The sequence below is a fragment of the Trachemys scripta genome, chromosome 3 (assembly GCF_013100865.1).
Source record: "Trachemys scripta elegans isolate TJP31775 chromosome 3, CAS_Tse_1.0, whole genome shotgun sequence".
Lineage (NCBI taxonomy): Eukaryota > Metazoa > Chordata > Testudines > Emydidae > Trachemys > Trachemys scripta.
The window spans coordinates 36,148,531-36,163,590 of NC_048300.1; the positions used below are offsets into that span (position 1 = coordinate 36,148,531).

Consider the following 15,060-nt stretch of genomic DNA (forward strand, 5'->3'; position numbering starts at 1 on the left):
GTATCAGAGGGGTAGCCGTGTTAGTCTGAATCTGTAAAAAGCAACAGAGGGTCCTGTGGCACCTTTGAGACTAACAGAAGTACTGGGAGCATAAGCTTTCGTGGGTAAGAACCTCACTTCTTCTTGCATCTGAAGAAGTGAGGTTCTTACCCACGAAAGCTTATGCTCCCAGTACTTCTGTTAGTCTCAAAGGTGCCACAGGACCCTCTGTTGCTTTTTACAGATTCAGACTAACACGGCTACCCCTCTGATACCAGACACCTATAGTTCTAACTGGAGAACTGAAACTACTAGCCATTCCAGAGGTTGTTATGAAATGTAGAGGTTGAGTATGCACTTTCCAAAGGTATTAGTTAAATAACTTGCCTGCCGAGTGGCTACTAATCTATTTTTCATGAACGTAAAAGCTATAAGAAGAGAATGTTTAAAAAAAATCTATTTGTCATACTACTGTATGACCACAATTCCCATTGTGTTAAGTGTCCCCTAAAGTCATCCGTATACTTTGATTCAGATTGATAGCTCCATGGTCTGGCATTTTTATTTTAACTTTCATGTTGGTTCTTTGCTCACTCATCCTCTTTATGTAACTTCAGTAGTTTCCTGTGAATAGACTTTGACTTTTTTTTTTTTTTTTCTTTTAAACTTTGAGTTTCTCAAACTACTTCTGTTGGAAATAGTCCTCAGGAGTCCCGCATTCTGTTATTTTCTTATTTATTTGTATTTTTTATTTCAAACCACTCTTACCAGATAGAGCTAACTCTGTCCCTAATTCAGCAGGAGAGCTGTAGAAATATGTAAGACATAGCAGATATCTATGATTGCTGCAGGCATTCAGGCCCAGAAAAAATATCCAACTCAGGTATTTGGAACTGCAAGATGATTTAAATTGGGTGGGGAGAGCCAAGCAGGCCTGTTCCAATAGTGAGCTTAGTATGATATCTAATGGCTGAAAATAATCTTACTTTAAGGACCCAATCCTGCAAAACCTTTAAGTTTATGAGCAGTCTTTTTGTACACAAGTAATTAATTTAAAGTGATGTGAATTGATTATTTGCATAAGAAATGGGAACTCATGTGGGATCAGTCTCTTAAATAGGATTTTATACTATATTTCCATGTTTTATCCATGGAGGAGTGTCAAAACCCTGTCATGTATTTATCCTAAATTGGAGTGATTATGGGAACTAGCTAGATCAGATTATACAGAGGTACTTACTGCATAAAACAGTGTAATCAGTTTTCTTTCTCTTATCACAACTAACTTCATGTTAACATAGCAGGCTACATGCAAAGACTTCAGTTTTTCAATTGCAAAAACCCTGTGTCCTTTCCTTTTCAAGAAAAATTAGTTAGCAAGTTGTGGCATTCAGCAATAACAGACCTTTATGGATATTTAAATATCCATTATGGATCGGAAAATATGCTTTTGTGAGATGGATTTCAAACTAAGTGTTTTCAGTGGCTTATAAATGCTGAAATGTGCTGTATTTCTAATTGACCAAACATTTGTTTTGCTCAAATTAAGGAGTCCTTTAAGTACTATTATTATAATTATTTTTAGAATGGATTGAGGCAAGAGTATGGTCATTTAAACTTTTAGAACATTAAATGTAGACTTGGCATTTTATGAATACTGTACCTTATGTCTGTGATTTTATTAGAGCATGCTACAGTGTACTCCTTGCTAAGTTAAAACAGACCATAGACAAAGCTGCTAAAGAAATTACATTCAATATCATTTTACATATCCAGAAAGACATCTATGAAAAATTTAGGTAAATATTAAATTAAATATTATAAAAAAATACTCTGAGTTTTTTGCATTAATTATTCAAATACCATCCCTTAATGTTTTATTTTTACCTTTTAGGTTTGCAGAACCTTTTTAAGTAGCTAACCAGCAGTCATCTTTGTTTAATACTTAAATAATAAAAAAACAAAACATGTCAGAGTTACTTTAGCATTGTACAGGTCAAAGTTCACTCCAGAAAAAATTGTTACTGGTGATTTTATCCATTCAGCCATAAATTTGTTTCACTTTGTGTTGTTACAGTATCTGCATGAATTGAGTCATAGGTTCTTTTAACATTGCTACTGTGTGTAATATTAATGTAGAAAAATAAAACATTCATGTACCTGCTTCTTTTAATTTGAGTATTTTTAACGTTAGAAACTATGCCAATGCACTTTTTTTTTTTTTCTTTTTAGCAATAACCTTGATATGGCGGTGGAATATATTGAGCCTTTGCTTATCTCTGGAACACAAAATCCTGATGCACCAATGACAAGTATATCTTATGTGTTTAGAAAGGTGATTGAGGAAAGACTGGAACCAGCTTTGGAAAAACGTATGTTATTTGTAGTGAAATTAAATATGCTGGTTAAATAGAAACCTTATTAAACATAATTGCATATAAAATCCTGCCTTATTCAAGAAAAATCATGTCAGTAAAGTTTGTAAAAGTGACTTTTAAAACAAAATATATTCCTTACATACCTGTCATCTTGCAGTAAGTGCCATGGCAGAGCGATTGATCAGTCAATTTGGAGTTTACAAACCTGCCACAGATCTTTTCCTTCAGTATGTGGATGCAGGAAGAGTGGATGATGCCAGATTTCTACTACAGGTAATAATATACCAGGAGAGGAATAGTAGTGTTCCAAGCTTGTCATAAGTAAATTGAGAAATTATCAAATGTCGGTGTGTGTGTTAGAGTGCAGTGTATGGAGTGTGCTGATGCTAGTGCACCTAAATTACAATGTGAATTGCAGTAGCATGGCCTGGGTAGATAGTCCCAAATTATAGACTAGTAGTTTTATGGGTGCCAGTGTGGGAAAAGAATAATGGTTTGTTTTCCTCTAATGTGAAATGCCTTGAAACAAGGGAAGGAGAACTCGTATCTCACTTGAACTCCTGTCCTAGGCAAGTGGATCTGCACGAATGCTCAGTTATATAGCAAAAAAACAATTTCCCTTTGATCTCTCTAATTTCTGTAATACTTTAAATACCGTGCATCTCTATAGCTACACAGTTTGCAAACAAAAAGTGGGCAATGTTTCCTTTTTAAGTGCAGTATCTCACTTGAATACTCAAATATTCTGTATGCTTTATTCAAGGTTTATTAAGAGCTGAATTTGCTTTCTATTCACTTGTGCGTCACAGACGCATTAAATGACAAATGCAGGTCTCTGTGGCCTACAGTCTCAGTTAAATTAGCAATCTTCAGCAAATGAGACAACTGCATTCATGCCATTTTAACAGTGCTAAATATAAAGCTGAGCCAAATGCAGAAAGAACTGTGGGTGATAAGAGCTGCCACTGGCAGTATACACAAACAGGCTCAGACAGGGAGTCTCTTCCCAGCAGGTGGCAGTCAAACAATCACAGTGATCCCTGCAGATTGCTGTATTTGTGTAGACTCCCTGTGTCAAATTGAGGCCTGTTACCAATTTCTGATTGTAAATAGTACTATATTCACTTAGGTTTTTACCAGCTGCTAAGTACTTTAAACAGTAAAAAGAATGGAAAACCTCCACTTTATTCATTCGCTCTTTTTTTTTAACATTCAGGAACAGTTTATTTTATTAACAGGAATGAAGATAGTGAAATTTCATCAGTGATAGTTGCTATATGATTAAACATTATTTTCACATTACACACTGTGGAAGCATCATTTTCTTTATTGTTTGCACAGATATATTGGGTATGTGGGCATTATTTTAAATTTGCATGGTCAGCTTAAAAATCACATCATAAGCAAACCTATTTCTTCACTTTTATATTAATCATAACACCCTAGATAGTGAAAATGGAAAGAATTTTAAACATCCATTTTACATTTCATTATTTAATTATTAGCATTTCTCTTGGATTGAACAATACAAATTAATTGTTAGTTTAACTTACAGGTTCCCACTCTGGATTGCAAATGCAGCAAGAGAGTGTTGATTTAAAAAAAAATTTTTTTTTTCTTTGGAATTTTTCAGAAGTCATGGGAAATACTTCCATCTGTACTTTAGGTGTAAAATCTTATTACTGCAAAATTGGAGTTTATTGTCCTGTATAATATTAGAAATAGTTTCTTGGGTTTTTGGTGATGTATCACAAAATGTTGATTGTTTTAGGGTGTTGGGGGGAGGTTAAATGTGGACATTATCAGGTAGTTTAGACCTTAAATTTAGTGTGTGAAAGAGAAAATTCTTTTTGGGGGTAGGGGAAATGTCAGTGGAAACCATTTCTATTTTTGTTTAAACACTCCCATACAATGCTGTAGCTCAAGTAGTGCACTAATATTTGGAAAGAAGGAAGTGATATTGACCAGCTTCTTTACATTATCCAAACTGTATGAAGTGCAAAAAAACCCCAACAGCATAAATGTTGAATCCTTTTCATTATAATCTAAAATGATATTAGTAACACATGTGAGGACATAATTTTTAAACATGATCTTTAAGATGTCACTGACCTCTTTTAAAAAAGTGTAGTTTTTATGGTGGTACAACATAAATTATATGCTGTGAGAAGCTTTTTATTGTAACTTTTACATGTACCATTTTGCAAGTGAAGGTGTTCCTCACCTTTTTAAAAAAATATAAAACATTTGAAAAAGACAGATATTTGTGTTGATATCTTAGCCTGTGAAGGGGATATGCAAGATATGCAAATATATTCCTTTTGTATACTATGTTCTATTCCTCTTAAAAGAACTGAGTTCCCAGAGTGACAGTAGGTGAGGATGGCAAGTACCAGTAGCAATAATATTGTAAGTTTCCCCACAGAATGCTTTTACACTGTCATCATAAAGCAAATATTTGACAGAACACTTGGGCTATATGGATTTCAACGTTCCATCAGTTTGCCTTTCCTTGATAGAATGAGGCGTCAAATAATAACCTTTTCACCTGGACCTTCAAGAACTTGTCAAACAATATTATATACATAGTATATTCTTAATGCAGTGGAGAATTATTTATTGTTCATACATGTCTAAAATATCAGTTTATATTATAAATTCATTTTATGTGTGTATATACCCTTCCCAAAGTGTTTTTGTTCCTACTGTGAATTTTAGTATTTGTAGTATGATTTAAATGTTATAAAAAGCAATGTATATTTTAAAACGTATAAGAATGACACTTACAATGAGCGTAAACTAAAATATTGTCTTGCATATTTGATTTTACTATAGTTTCTAAGATGGGATAGACACTTGATTTATCTGGTCTGTCACATAAACTTTTTTTAAGTTTAACTTTTGTCTCTCAAGCACTGGCTGTCTGTTGCAATGAAAGCCTTTTATAAAATAGAGAGATTGAAATCAGTCCTTTTGTATGCATAAGTGTAGGTAATTATACTTTAAAGAGAACTTGCTTTGTACGTTTTAATTTTTATAAAGAAACGAGCAGTTATCTCCCTGACACCTTATTAAATGTATAATTAACCTTATGATCCCTAGCTCACTTGTGAATGCTTGGCAGTATAATTGGAGAGGAACAGTGTTTCTTTTTCCCCCCCCCCTTTCTTTTGCAGACCTAAGCCTCATTTCTGTGGGATGTTAAGGCATTTAATTTTTTCTCCCTTTTCTTTTAAACAAACTTCATACTTACCATGCCAAGGACAGCATTTACAAAAGCTTGGCATGGCATGCACTTGTTTTCATTTTGGGGGTATTTTTTAATTAATGGTCTTTTATTAGGCCTTACTGCTAGCTAATGATATATTACTGTATTATTGTGAACCTTTTTCATGGGAAATGTTCACCTTAGCTGGTTTGTTTATCAAGAAGCTACACTCACTTATGCTGTTTTAATTTTTCCTTTCTTTTTTTTTTTTTTAAAGAGGTGTGGTGGAATAGCTGAACAAAAGGGAATTCTGTTGGCTTTCATTGCTAAAACTTCACAAAAAAAAGGACAGGTATATTTGCATGAATGTAATTAAATATATTATCAGCATTCTTATTTAATCAGTCCTGGATAACAACTTTTGGATGAGTTTGGAATTTAGAACACTTTGTATATTAATGTGTCGCAAGAAGGTTTGTCAGCCCAGCAAGAAAGTTGAGCCAAAGCATACTAACAAGGTTAATTACTGTGGTGTTCAAAGCTAGCTTTGATCAGACATTGCTTTTTCTTTTTCCCATCCAAAATATCAACAGTTTTAACATTAACTTCAGAGTACATCATTAATCTATAGAACTCGCATTAGGAACCCAATTTATTTTATTGTGAATACTAAATGTGCCTGGGTGTTTACAGAATACTATAATTCTGTTTCTTTTTTAGTTCAACAATTCCTCTGTTCTCAATATGTAATAGTGAGTCCAAACTTCACACATTTTTATGCAACTTCCTCTTACTCAGTCCAGTGTAACTGTCTGTTTTCTGTACTACAGTAAGCATGCACATATTTTCCAATGTGAAAATTTGAGCTTATTTGTTAGCTGCATTGTAAGATCATAAACCAGTTAGCCAGGCCAATCACTGTATAATGAGGTTTGCATTAGAGGGCACATTTCAAATTAGGGCATATCAGTTTTATGCACATATATACATGGTTTGCGTATGTGTGCAGGTTCTTGCTTACACCCTGATTCTACATAATTTGAAATCCTTCACATATTAAAAAAAGTGAGGAAAGAAATTACTTCTTTGTTTTTAGATATAGATTTTATTTAATTTGTATCATTATTTTGTACTTGCAGGGCAAGAGTTTCAAAAATTAGAAACTAAAGTTAGTTTCTTTAAATTCATATTTAGGTAGCTTAATTAATGGCCTGATTTAAAAAAGTGGGGGGAGGGGAATTGACCCTTGTTCTTGTACTAGGGCCAATGGGAGCTGATGGTTGCTCTGCATTTTTGAACATGAGGGAGTGAAATCCCGGCTCCATCAAAGGCATTGGCAACAGTCCCACTGACTTGAAAAGCCTAATAATGGATTTGGGAAACTATTTTTAATATTTTGTCCCCGGTTTTTCATGTTGCATGTGAAATAGTGAAAAGAAATGTGAAGATCAGCCGTCAAATTGAATAGTCCAGTCCTCTTATAAATTTCATCTGAAAGACTCAGCCATAATGGAAATATAAGTGCCCAAGTTAGTATAGGCCTGTTTTTTAAGACTTATTGTAAGCACTGTTTCTGTTGTTTGTATTTAATTTCCTAGGGGCAGAAAATCAAGACACTGCTAGATCTGATTCCTGACTTCACAGAAAAGGAAATTGTATACTCTTACCTCCTGAAATGTCATGGTAACTTATTACATTTGAAATGGATTTTTAGTAAGGAGCATATCTTGAGGCCTTCAGAAGGGCCATGGAAGGTCTCAAAAGCAGTTGACCCAGGAAGGTTCTGCTTTGCAGGAGGTGCAGGGTGTCCCAGACATTGAGGAGAGCCACCTAGGAGGACTTCACTTCCTCCTTATGCATTGATGTGTAGTGTACCGCAGTAGTTGTCACAGTGGCTGTGGCGAATGGCATGGATAGGAGAGTGGCTAGTGGATCCCTGGCCAGAACTTTTCAGGGGAAGTGGCAGATACTGCAGTAGTATTGTTTCCATGGCCTGAAAGGGAAGATAACTTTTGCCTTAACTCCAGCAACATTTTGCAACACTTTAGTGATCTCATTAGTCCTGTTGTGAACACACCAGGAACACAGTGAATATTGTTTTATATCTCTAAAACTTGTATTTATGGGTGCTAAAGTCCGGCTCTTATTTGGCCACTTATTTGGATGCCTGACTGCAGCATATCCAAAGTTGAAATGCCAGGACATGCAACCCCTCTGACAGCATACAGATAGATGTACATGCCTCTGTGTCCTGAGCCTAGCTTATTGTGACACAGAGCTCCAGTTTTATTTAAAGAGAGATAATGTAATCTTCTCCATGAGTATACAGTACAGGCAAAAAGGAATAAACCTCTCGGCAAAATGCGTCAAAAATGCAAAATCAAAAGACAAACAACCACCATTCTCCCCACCAGAGCATAATATAATGTTGTTTAAAAAAATCAGAAAACCTTTATTGAGAGGAACTGTAGAGGTTCTCACACAATAAATATGCCACCTATCATTGCAACACTAGTAACCTCATATAATTCAAAACAATGCAGTCACTGACAAAACAAACCCCCCAATGATTCTTCAATTCAGTGGCTTCCTTCACTGTTTAGTAGACCTTATCATATCGCCATCCAGAACTCTGCTGCTTTCTGTTCACTGAAGGTCACCTAACTCTGGCAAGAAACCAATGAAAATAAGCTCCATAAGTGAATGACCATGTACTTGAAAATTCCCCACTCTTTGTCTTATGAGGTGGTATTCCAGGAATAGACAGCAAATGTGTTTTTGACCAACCTAAACTGCTGTCACCTATACATAAGGGAAGAGCCAAAAATAACGGTCCCATAACCAGCACCATAGTTCTTGGAAACTAATGGGTAGCCACTACAGAGTTTGAAGCAAAGATGTTCTGTAACCTGCCTTGCTCTGAAGGTAGCATTCTAAATCAGCATTGTGAGGTTTTTTGTTTTTTTTAAACAACTATTCCCTGTCCTGTTTGCCCAAATAAAAATCCCATCAGATAGTGAACTTGGTACTGCTATCTGTTTGTCTTCCTTTAGAACTTCATGTAGTTGCCTAGTTCCATGTTTACCAGTTTTAGCAGATTCCTGGTACACTTCCCCATCTGATCTACTAGATATCTATTGGGACTTTAGGGGTGAGGGGAAGGGAGAAGTGTGGGTGCACATGCCCTCTCCCCAAATACATATAAATGTATATGTTAAGGGCTATTATAAAGAGGACAGTGATCATTCATTTCAGCTGGAAGACTGTCTTTGCAAATGCAAGGACTAGAAACATGACTTTAAAAAAAAAAAAAAAAGAAAGCTTAGATTCTTCAAATTTGTGCAGCATCCTTAAAAAAAATAGCAATAGTTTAGCCAGTTTTGCAGTCACATAATTTTGTTATAAATGAGGTCGTCTTCTAAGCTAACACAGAATTACCTACAAAAGCCAGGGGAGGTTCTTTTGGCATGAATATGGCAGCTAAATCTCACTTCTAAGTGTTCAAAGATTTTTTTAACAGATAAGTCACGTCCAGTTGGTGAGTTCTTACAAGTAATCTAGAAGATCTGAATTCTTTGTCCTACTAAATGTCCTTTTTTGATTGTCTGGGTCTCTCCCTTTCTTTTTAGGGACCCTTTTCACAAATCATTCTACAGAAGGTGGTTCAGTCTTTGCTGAATTTGACCTTATATTATTGACAGCCTCTAGTCTTCCCTGAATCCGAATTGCTCATCCATCTGTAGGCAGCCTTGTGAAATTCTATTCATCCAGAGTAATTGTTTGTTGGGCAAATAAAATATCATTAGTTTTCTGTTACTGTCAGTCATCATGATAAATTGTAGGCAAGTCAATTTTGTACTAAGGCGAATACTTTCCTGAGAGTTTTGCAAGCTTGTGGTAGGAACACAGACCACCTCTTCCCACAGAGGAATTATTTTCTATTCTGAAAGGAAAGTGAGGATTGACTATTGCAGACATCTCCAACTATGAACAAGTAAGGGGGCGTTCACTTTTGTTTTTATCTGAAATGTTATCCTCCTCTGGGACTGGATTCTTGCATGTGACAAAAAAATTCCTTCAAACTGCTTTTCTTTCAAGAATGGAGAATTATCAAGTGAAATCTCAGTTGTGTGGTCCATTGAACATAATCCAGGTGTTAGATCTTTCTCATTTTTGTTTTTCATACAATAGATACTTCTAGTTTAAAGAAATGGGAAGTTAACAATTCTATTATACTTTCATTAAACCTTCACATTGTGCAGGTTCTGTAGCCTCCCACATTGAAAAAGAAGTTCACCCACTCACCAGGTGTGAGTGGGAAGCTTTTCCCTGGTGAATGTAGGGTCTAAACTATCAGATTCTACAGAATTTAAGCTTTCTTTTTTTTTTTTTAATGAAGTTTGTAACGTTCATGATTTTTAAGATAACTACCAAAGGTGAACAAAATATTAACCAATACAACAAGGTCTTCCTAAGCCTACAGAAAGGCCAACTCCAGTTCTTCTGCTGCTTCTGTGTTCGCCAACCAGCAGCAAAATTAACATAACAGGAAAGTTTTACTGCTGTTAGAACCCTGTTGGCAGCAGCAGAACTGTCAAGGATCATTTCAACTTCATGCTGCCTGGGGAAAGCTTTGGATAGTAGCAAAGTTAATCATGGTCAGGAGGAGGGGGGTGGACCCAAAGGTGTAGGTTGCTGAAGGAACAAATGAGCAGAGACCACTTTCTTTCTGCTTCTACTTCTACTTTGGAAGGAAGAGAAATAAAGCTATTTCCTTCCAGTAGCAAGAGGTGAGAGGAGTTTCATGTATGTGAGAAATCTATTAGCTAGAGGCTGATACAGATGATGAGCCATGTATTCTATATCTAGAGAAACATTGGCAATCTCCAAAACAATTAAGCTTTAAATCAGTCTCTCTTTCTTAAAGGTTAATATCTCAAGAAGAGCTTTGCTCCTGGTTGATAAGATGGAATGGACCTACTTTGAAACATTAAAAGGAAAAACCTGTTTGGAAAAAATGTAGAGAAATGTATTGGGGATATTCTGGAATGGGAGTGTTCTAGCAGGTTTTCTAAAAGGGTCTGTATTCTCCTTTCACTAGCATCACATATAGTGTGTGTTGGTGTATCATTCCCTTCTAATGACTGGCCCACAGAAGAAAAGCATTCTGGTGACAGCTAATGGAGAGTCTCCTTTAGTTAGAGCTGTGGAGGCCTGTATCTTTGGAGCTGAAGATCCTGGAGTTTATCCCTCATTGCAGATGTACAGTTTTAACATCTGAAAGTGATGTGATGCCCATGTGAATACAAATTTGTTGTGCATTTTGTGTAAAAGGGATTTCCAAGTAGGTAACTTTCAAAGTGAGCAACAAGCTCAGCACAGAGTTTTGGATCATGCCATGATTATTTGAAAGGGAAAATGAGTCTGCAATGCACAGACCTAGGATTCACTGATCTGAACCTGCAATACAGTTGGTCTCTATCATTCACTCCAATAAGAGGCCATTGTCTCTACGGCTACATCTATGCTATGCTGGTATAATTGCCAGCTTGTGTAGACATGCACTGGCTGTCCTCAAGCTAGCATGCTAAACATAGTGTAGCCGAGATAGCATGAGCAGTGGCGGTATGCGCTAGCTGTACTGAGTACGCACCCACAGGGTTCAGGTGGGTTTGTAAGCAGGACGGCCATATTACTCTGGCTACGCTACTATTTTTAGCATGCCAGCTCGAGGAGAGCTAGCATGGGTATGCCTACCCAAGCTGGGAATCGCACCCTTTAGCGTATAGTGTAGACGTAGCCTAAACATCTCAAGTCTTAGAATGTTTTCCTTCTCAATGTGCAGCTCCTATCTCTGTCTAGCAAACGCCAAAGGAATCTGTCATCCAGCCTCATTGCAAAAGAGAAAAGAAAATTGCTTTGTGGACTGGATTTGTTTTTTTTATCAGTATTGTGATGGTCAAACTGGCCTTAAGAGATAAAGGAAACTAGAAGTCTATTTGTCATGAAGTGTACAGCTGAAGAGAAACTGTTAAGACATCTGCTGTAACTTTTATTTTTTTCCCTTAGCATTAGACAAAGACGTTTTTTCTGCAAAAATGCTGTTTAAGAAAATGAAGGCCGAGAATATTCACACAGATGAGATATTTCTAAAACGTTTGGCAGTTCTGCTGAAGAATGCAGGAGAGGCTGTCCCGTTCACTGAACCCCCGGTGAGTGTTTTTTCTGATTAAAAAGCAATAGCTCTGCAGAGTTGTATATGTTCCATGTTAATAAAAGAAGTTGCATACTTAAATACATAGGGATTCTATGTCCATGGAGAACCCTCAAAGGAGTCAATGTATGAAGTGCTGAGTTTTGTAGGTGCAGTATTAATTTTGCATTGGGTTTGATTTATGGGAGACGAGAACCTTCTGAGGCTTTTTGTATTTAAAGTACAGGATCCTTATCGGCACTCATCTACAGGTGTGAGTTTATCAAATATCCTTGGGGCATTTACCTCAGTGTTTCAACTTAAAATGATTTTTAGAATGTGTATTGTAATAACAATTAAAGGATTTTAGTGTCTGGTAATTGCTTGTTTTATTTCTAATGTACGTTATTTTACATTGCAATAATACGATGGGATTTTAAAGCTGTAGAATTAATTTTCCCATTGTAGCTTGACTCTTACTGGTTTTACTAATAAAAATACATAGCTTTGCCCCTTTATAAATGCCCCTTTCCTGAGAGCAACAGATGCATGAAACTGTTTTGGGGAGAGTGAAAATATGTTTCCTCCAGTGCATTCGTTTGGCGTAGAGTCTACAGCAGGGGTGGGGAACCTTTTTTCTATCACGGGCCATTGACCCACAGTAAAAACCACACACAGCCCCGCGGGAGGGAGTGGGGGATGCCGAGGCTGGGGCTTCCCACCCACAGCAGGGCGAGCTGGCACTCGTGTTTCCAGCCCTGCGGGTGGGAGGCGAGTCTTGAGGCTTCCCACCCACAGCAGGGCAAGCCAGCGCTTGTGGCTCCAACTCCACGGGAGGGGAGCGCCGAAGTCCGGGGCTTGCCACCTGTGGTGAGGCAAACCAGTGCTTGCGGCTCCAGCCCCGTAGGAGGGAACCCAGGCTCAGGGCTTCCGGCCTACAGTGTCCGAGACTCACTGTGGGCTGAATAAAATTAAGCAATGGGCTGGATCCGGCCCGTGGGCCGTAGGTTCCCCACTTGTGGTCTACAAATACCAGGGTCTGAAGAGTTAAGATGCTTTCCTTCCCTTGATCTATACTTCTTATAGTTCATATTTTTTATTAGTTGCCGTTTCCAGCCATTTTGATTTTTTTAAATCAATGTTTTCTGCCTTTTTTCTAAGCCTTTGTTGCATATAATTTTTCTTTACAGTACGTATTAATAAGAAACTGTTCTCTCCTTCCTTTTTCAGTTTTGTAAATTGGATTAAAGGCTAAATATTGCCTCGAGATACTTGCACTAAACTGCCGTAGAGGTTCAAAGGAAGATGTGCATTTTCTAGGAGCAGTTTTATGCAGCTTACTGTAGTTTAAACCTTATTTTGGGGTTCTTTAGTTTAATTTTAACACATGATATCACTTAATACCTTTTTTTAACCTCCCTACTAGCAGTGAAGATGGGGTTTTTTTCCCCTAAGCTAATGGAATTCCTACTTCAATGTTTAATGGTCCTCCACTCCATTTTCTTATTTCTTTTCTTATTTAATATGACTTGATGTTTCTGAGATGCTTCCTTTATTTTATTTATTTATTCTCAAACACACAATTGCCAATTGAGGTTGGGAAATACCTTGATTTTTATATAAGTGAAAATTTTTGATGGTATTTTCTTAAGCATTTCATGCAAAATTTTCCTTTTCTCTTTTACTCAACATAAGTATTTTTCTTAAATTATTCTATAAACCTTGACATAGCATAACATATAACAATAAATAGATTTGGCTTTTCGCAGAAAGTGTGGGGTTTGATTCACTATTAGTAACTTTCAGTGCAAGCATGTTGATTTTTTTTTTGTTCTCCCTCTCCTCTATTTATAGGAGCCCTTCTCTTTCTACGTGGAGCAATTGAGGCAAAAAAGGCAAGAAATCTCATCACATGATGTATAAATATTTTCATGCTTTGGTTGTTTGTGACTATGAAAGATGTTGAATGTTTTTAATATTGTTAGAAAAAATAAAACAAAATTGAATATGTAATTACTTCAGTGTAATATAATTTACTCAAACATAGTATGCATTTTAAACCTGGCCTTCAGTGACTAAACTGTAACTGAGACATGCATTTATTAGTAGAAATACTGTTTACTCCTGTAGAGCTGCTGACTCGACAATAGAACAGTCACTTATCGCTGTCATTTTTTTATATTTGACCTGGTGAAAGTTGACTACACTCTGGCTCCTGGTTCCACTGAAGTTTACAGTAAATACCCTATATGTAACTCACGTTTCAGTATGGCTCTCATCCAGAGCCCAGGGAAATCAGTGAGCCTTTCCATTGACTTAGTGAGCTTTGCATCAGGCTTAAAAACAGCAAATTCCATGGCTCTTAAGAACCACCAGCTAGTAGCTGGAACTGCTTTTGAGGGAAATTGTCATTGTAATGTCCACTGCAGTGTGAAGCTGTACATCGAAGTTCACCAATATATTCTTGTTAGTAAATATACACTCTATACATTTGTGGAAAGGTGGAAGCTGCTTGGTAATACTTACCTATAACTGCTCTATGCTGCCTTTCCCTTCCTTTGCTGGGTCTCTGGACAATGTTCTGTGATTTGTTTATTTTTTTGTTTTTTTTAAGTCAATTTTCTTTTCAGTTAATTTGTACCTATTGTGTAGATCAAATAAAATTGCACACACTTCAGTTTTGTTTCTCCTTAAGTATGTTCTACATGCCTTAAATGTTCCTCTTCTTGCTAACCGCTTGGGTTGTAGAGGTAAAAGTGGGGTCAATATTTCTACCTCTTACGTTGGTGAATGAGTCATGTTGTGCTGCAAGCCATTTCATAACTACATGTTGCCACTGCTACTAGTCCACTTAATTCCATGCTGTGTGAAAATCAAGGACAGGGATGTCTAATATAGCAATGGAGGGGAGTGGCCGTCACTTCCAGTGCAAGGGCAGCATTGGTAACTTGCCAGAAGACTGAGGTCTGTGTTTTATTTGCATAGGTATTTGTAGCAATTTGCATATCCAAATCTCATGGTTAACAATGCAAAGTCCCAAGATGTTGAAGGTAAGCATTGTGCTGTTAGCTACTAAAGGGAAAGAAGGCATAGAGAATAAAACATACCTTTTACTGTTGTGAATAAGCAAAGAAAAACCAAACATTCCTGCCTGTGAGTAGTCCGTACGGCACAGTGTGTGTGTGTGTGTGTGTGTACAGAATGGAATCGCTCTCAATGGATGACTGATGGCATAAGGGTGAATCTTTTTTATTTTCCAAATATCACTAGCAAATACACTTCAGATAGAAAACAATACTGGT

The 15,060-nt window shown here is 36.8% G+C and overlaps 1 protein-coding gene across 1 annotated transcript in view; it reads left to right on the top strand.

Moving 5' to 3' along the window:
- LRPPRC (leucine rich pentatricopeptide repeat containing) overlaps positions 1–14,435 on the top strand; it is a 163,256-nt gene extending 148,821 nt beyond the window's left edge. Inside the window, exons 33-38 of the mRNA XM_034764434.1 lie at positions 2,212–2,351; positions 2,515–2,630; positions 5,843–5,917; positions 7,164–7,248; positions 11,635–11,777; positions 13,613–14,435. Of these exons, the coding sequence (XP_034620325.1) occupies positions 2,212–2,351; positions 2,515–2,630; positions 5,843–5,917; positions 7,164–7,248; positions 11,635–11,777; positions 13,613–13,681 (628 nt within the window). The 3' untranslated portion in view covers positions 13,682–14,435. The remainder of the gene's footprint in view (positions 1–2,211; positions 2,352–2,514; positions 2,631–5,842; positions 5,918–7,163; positions 7,249–11,634; positions 11,778–13,612) is intronic.
- The last annotated feature ends 625 nt before the right edge of the window (positions 14,436–15,060 follow it).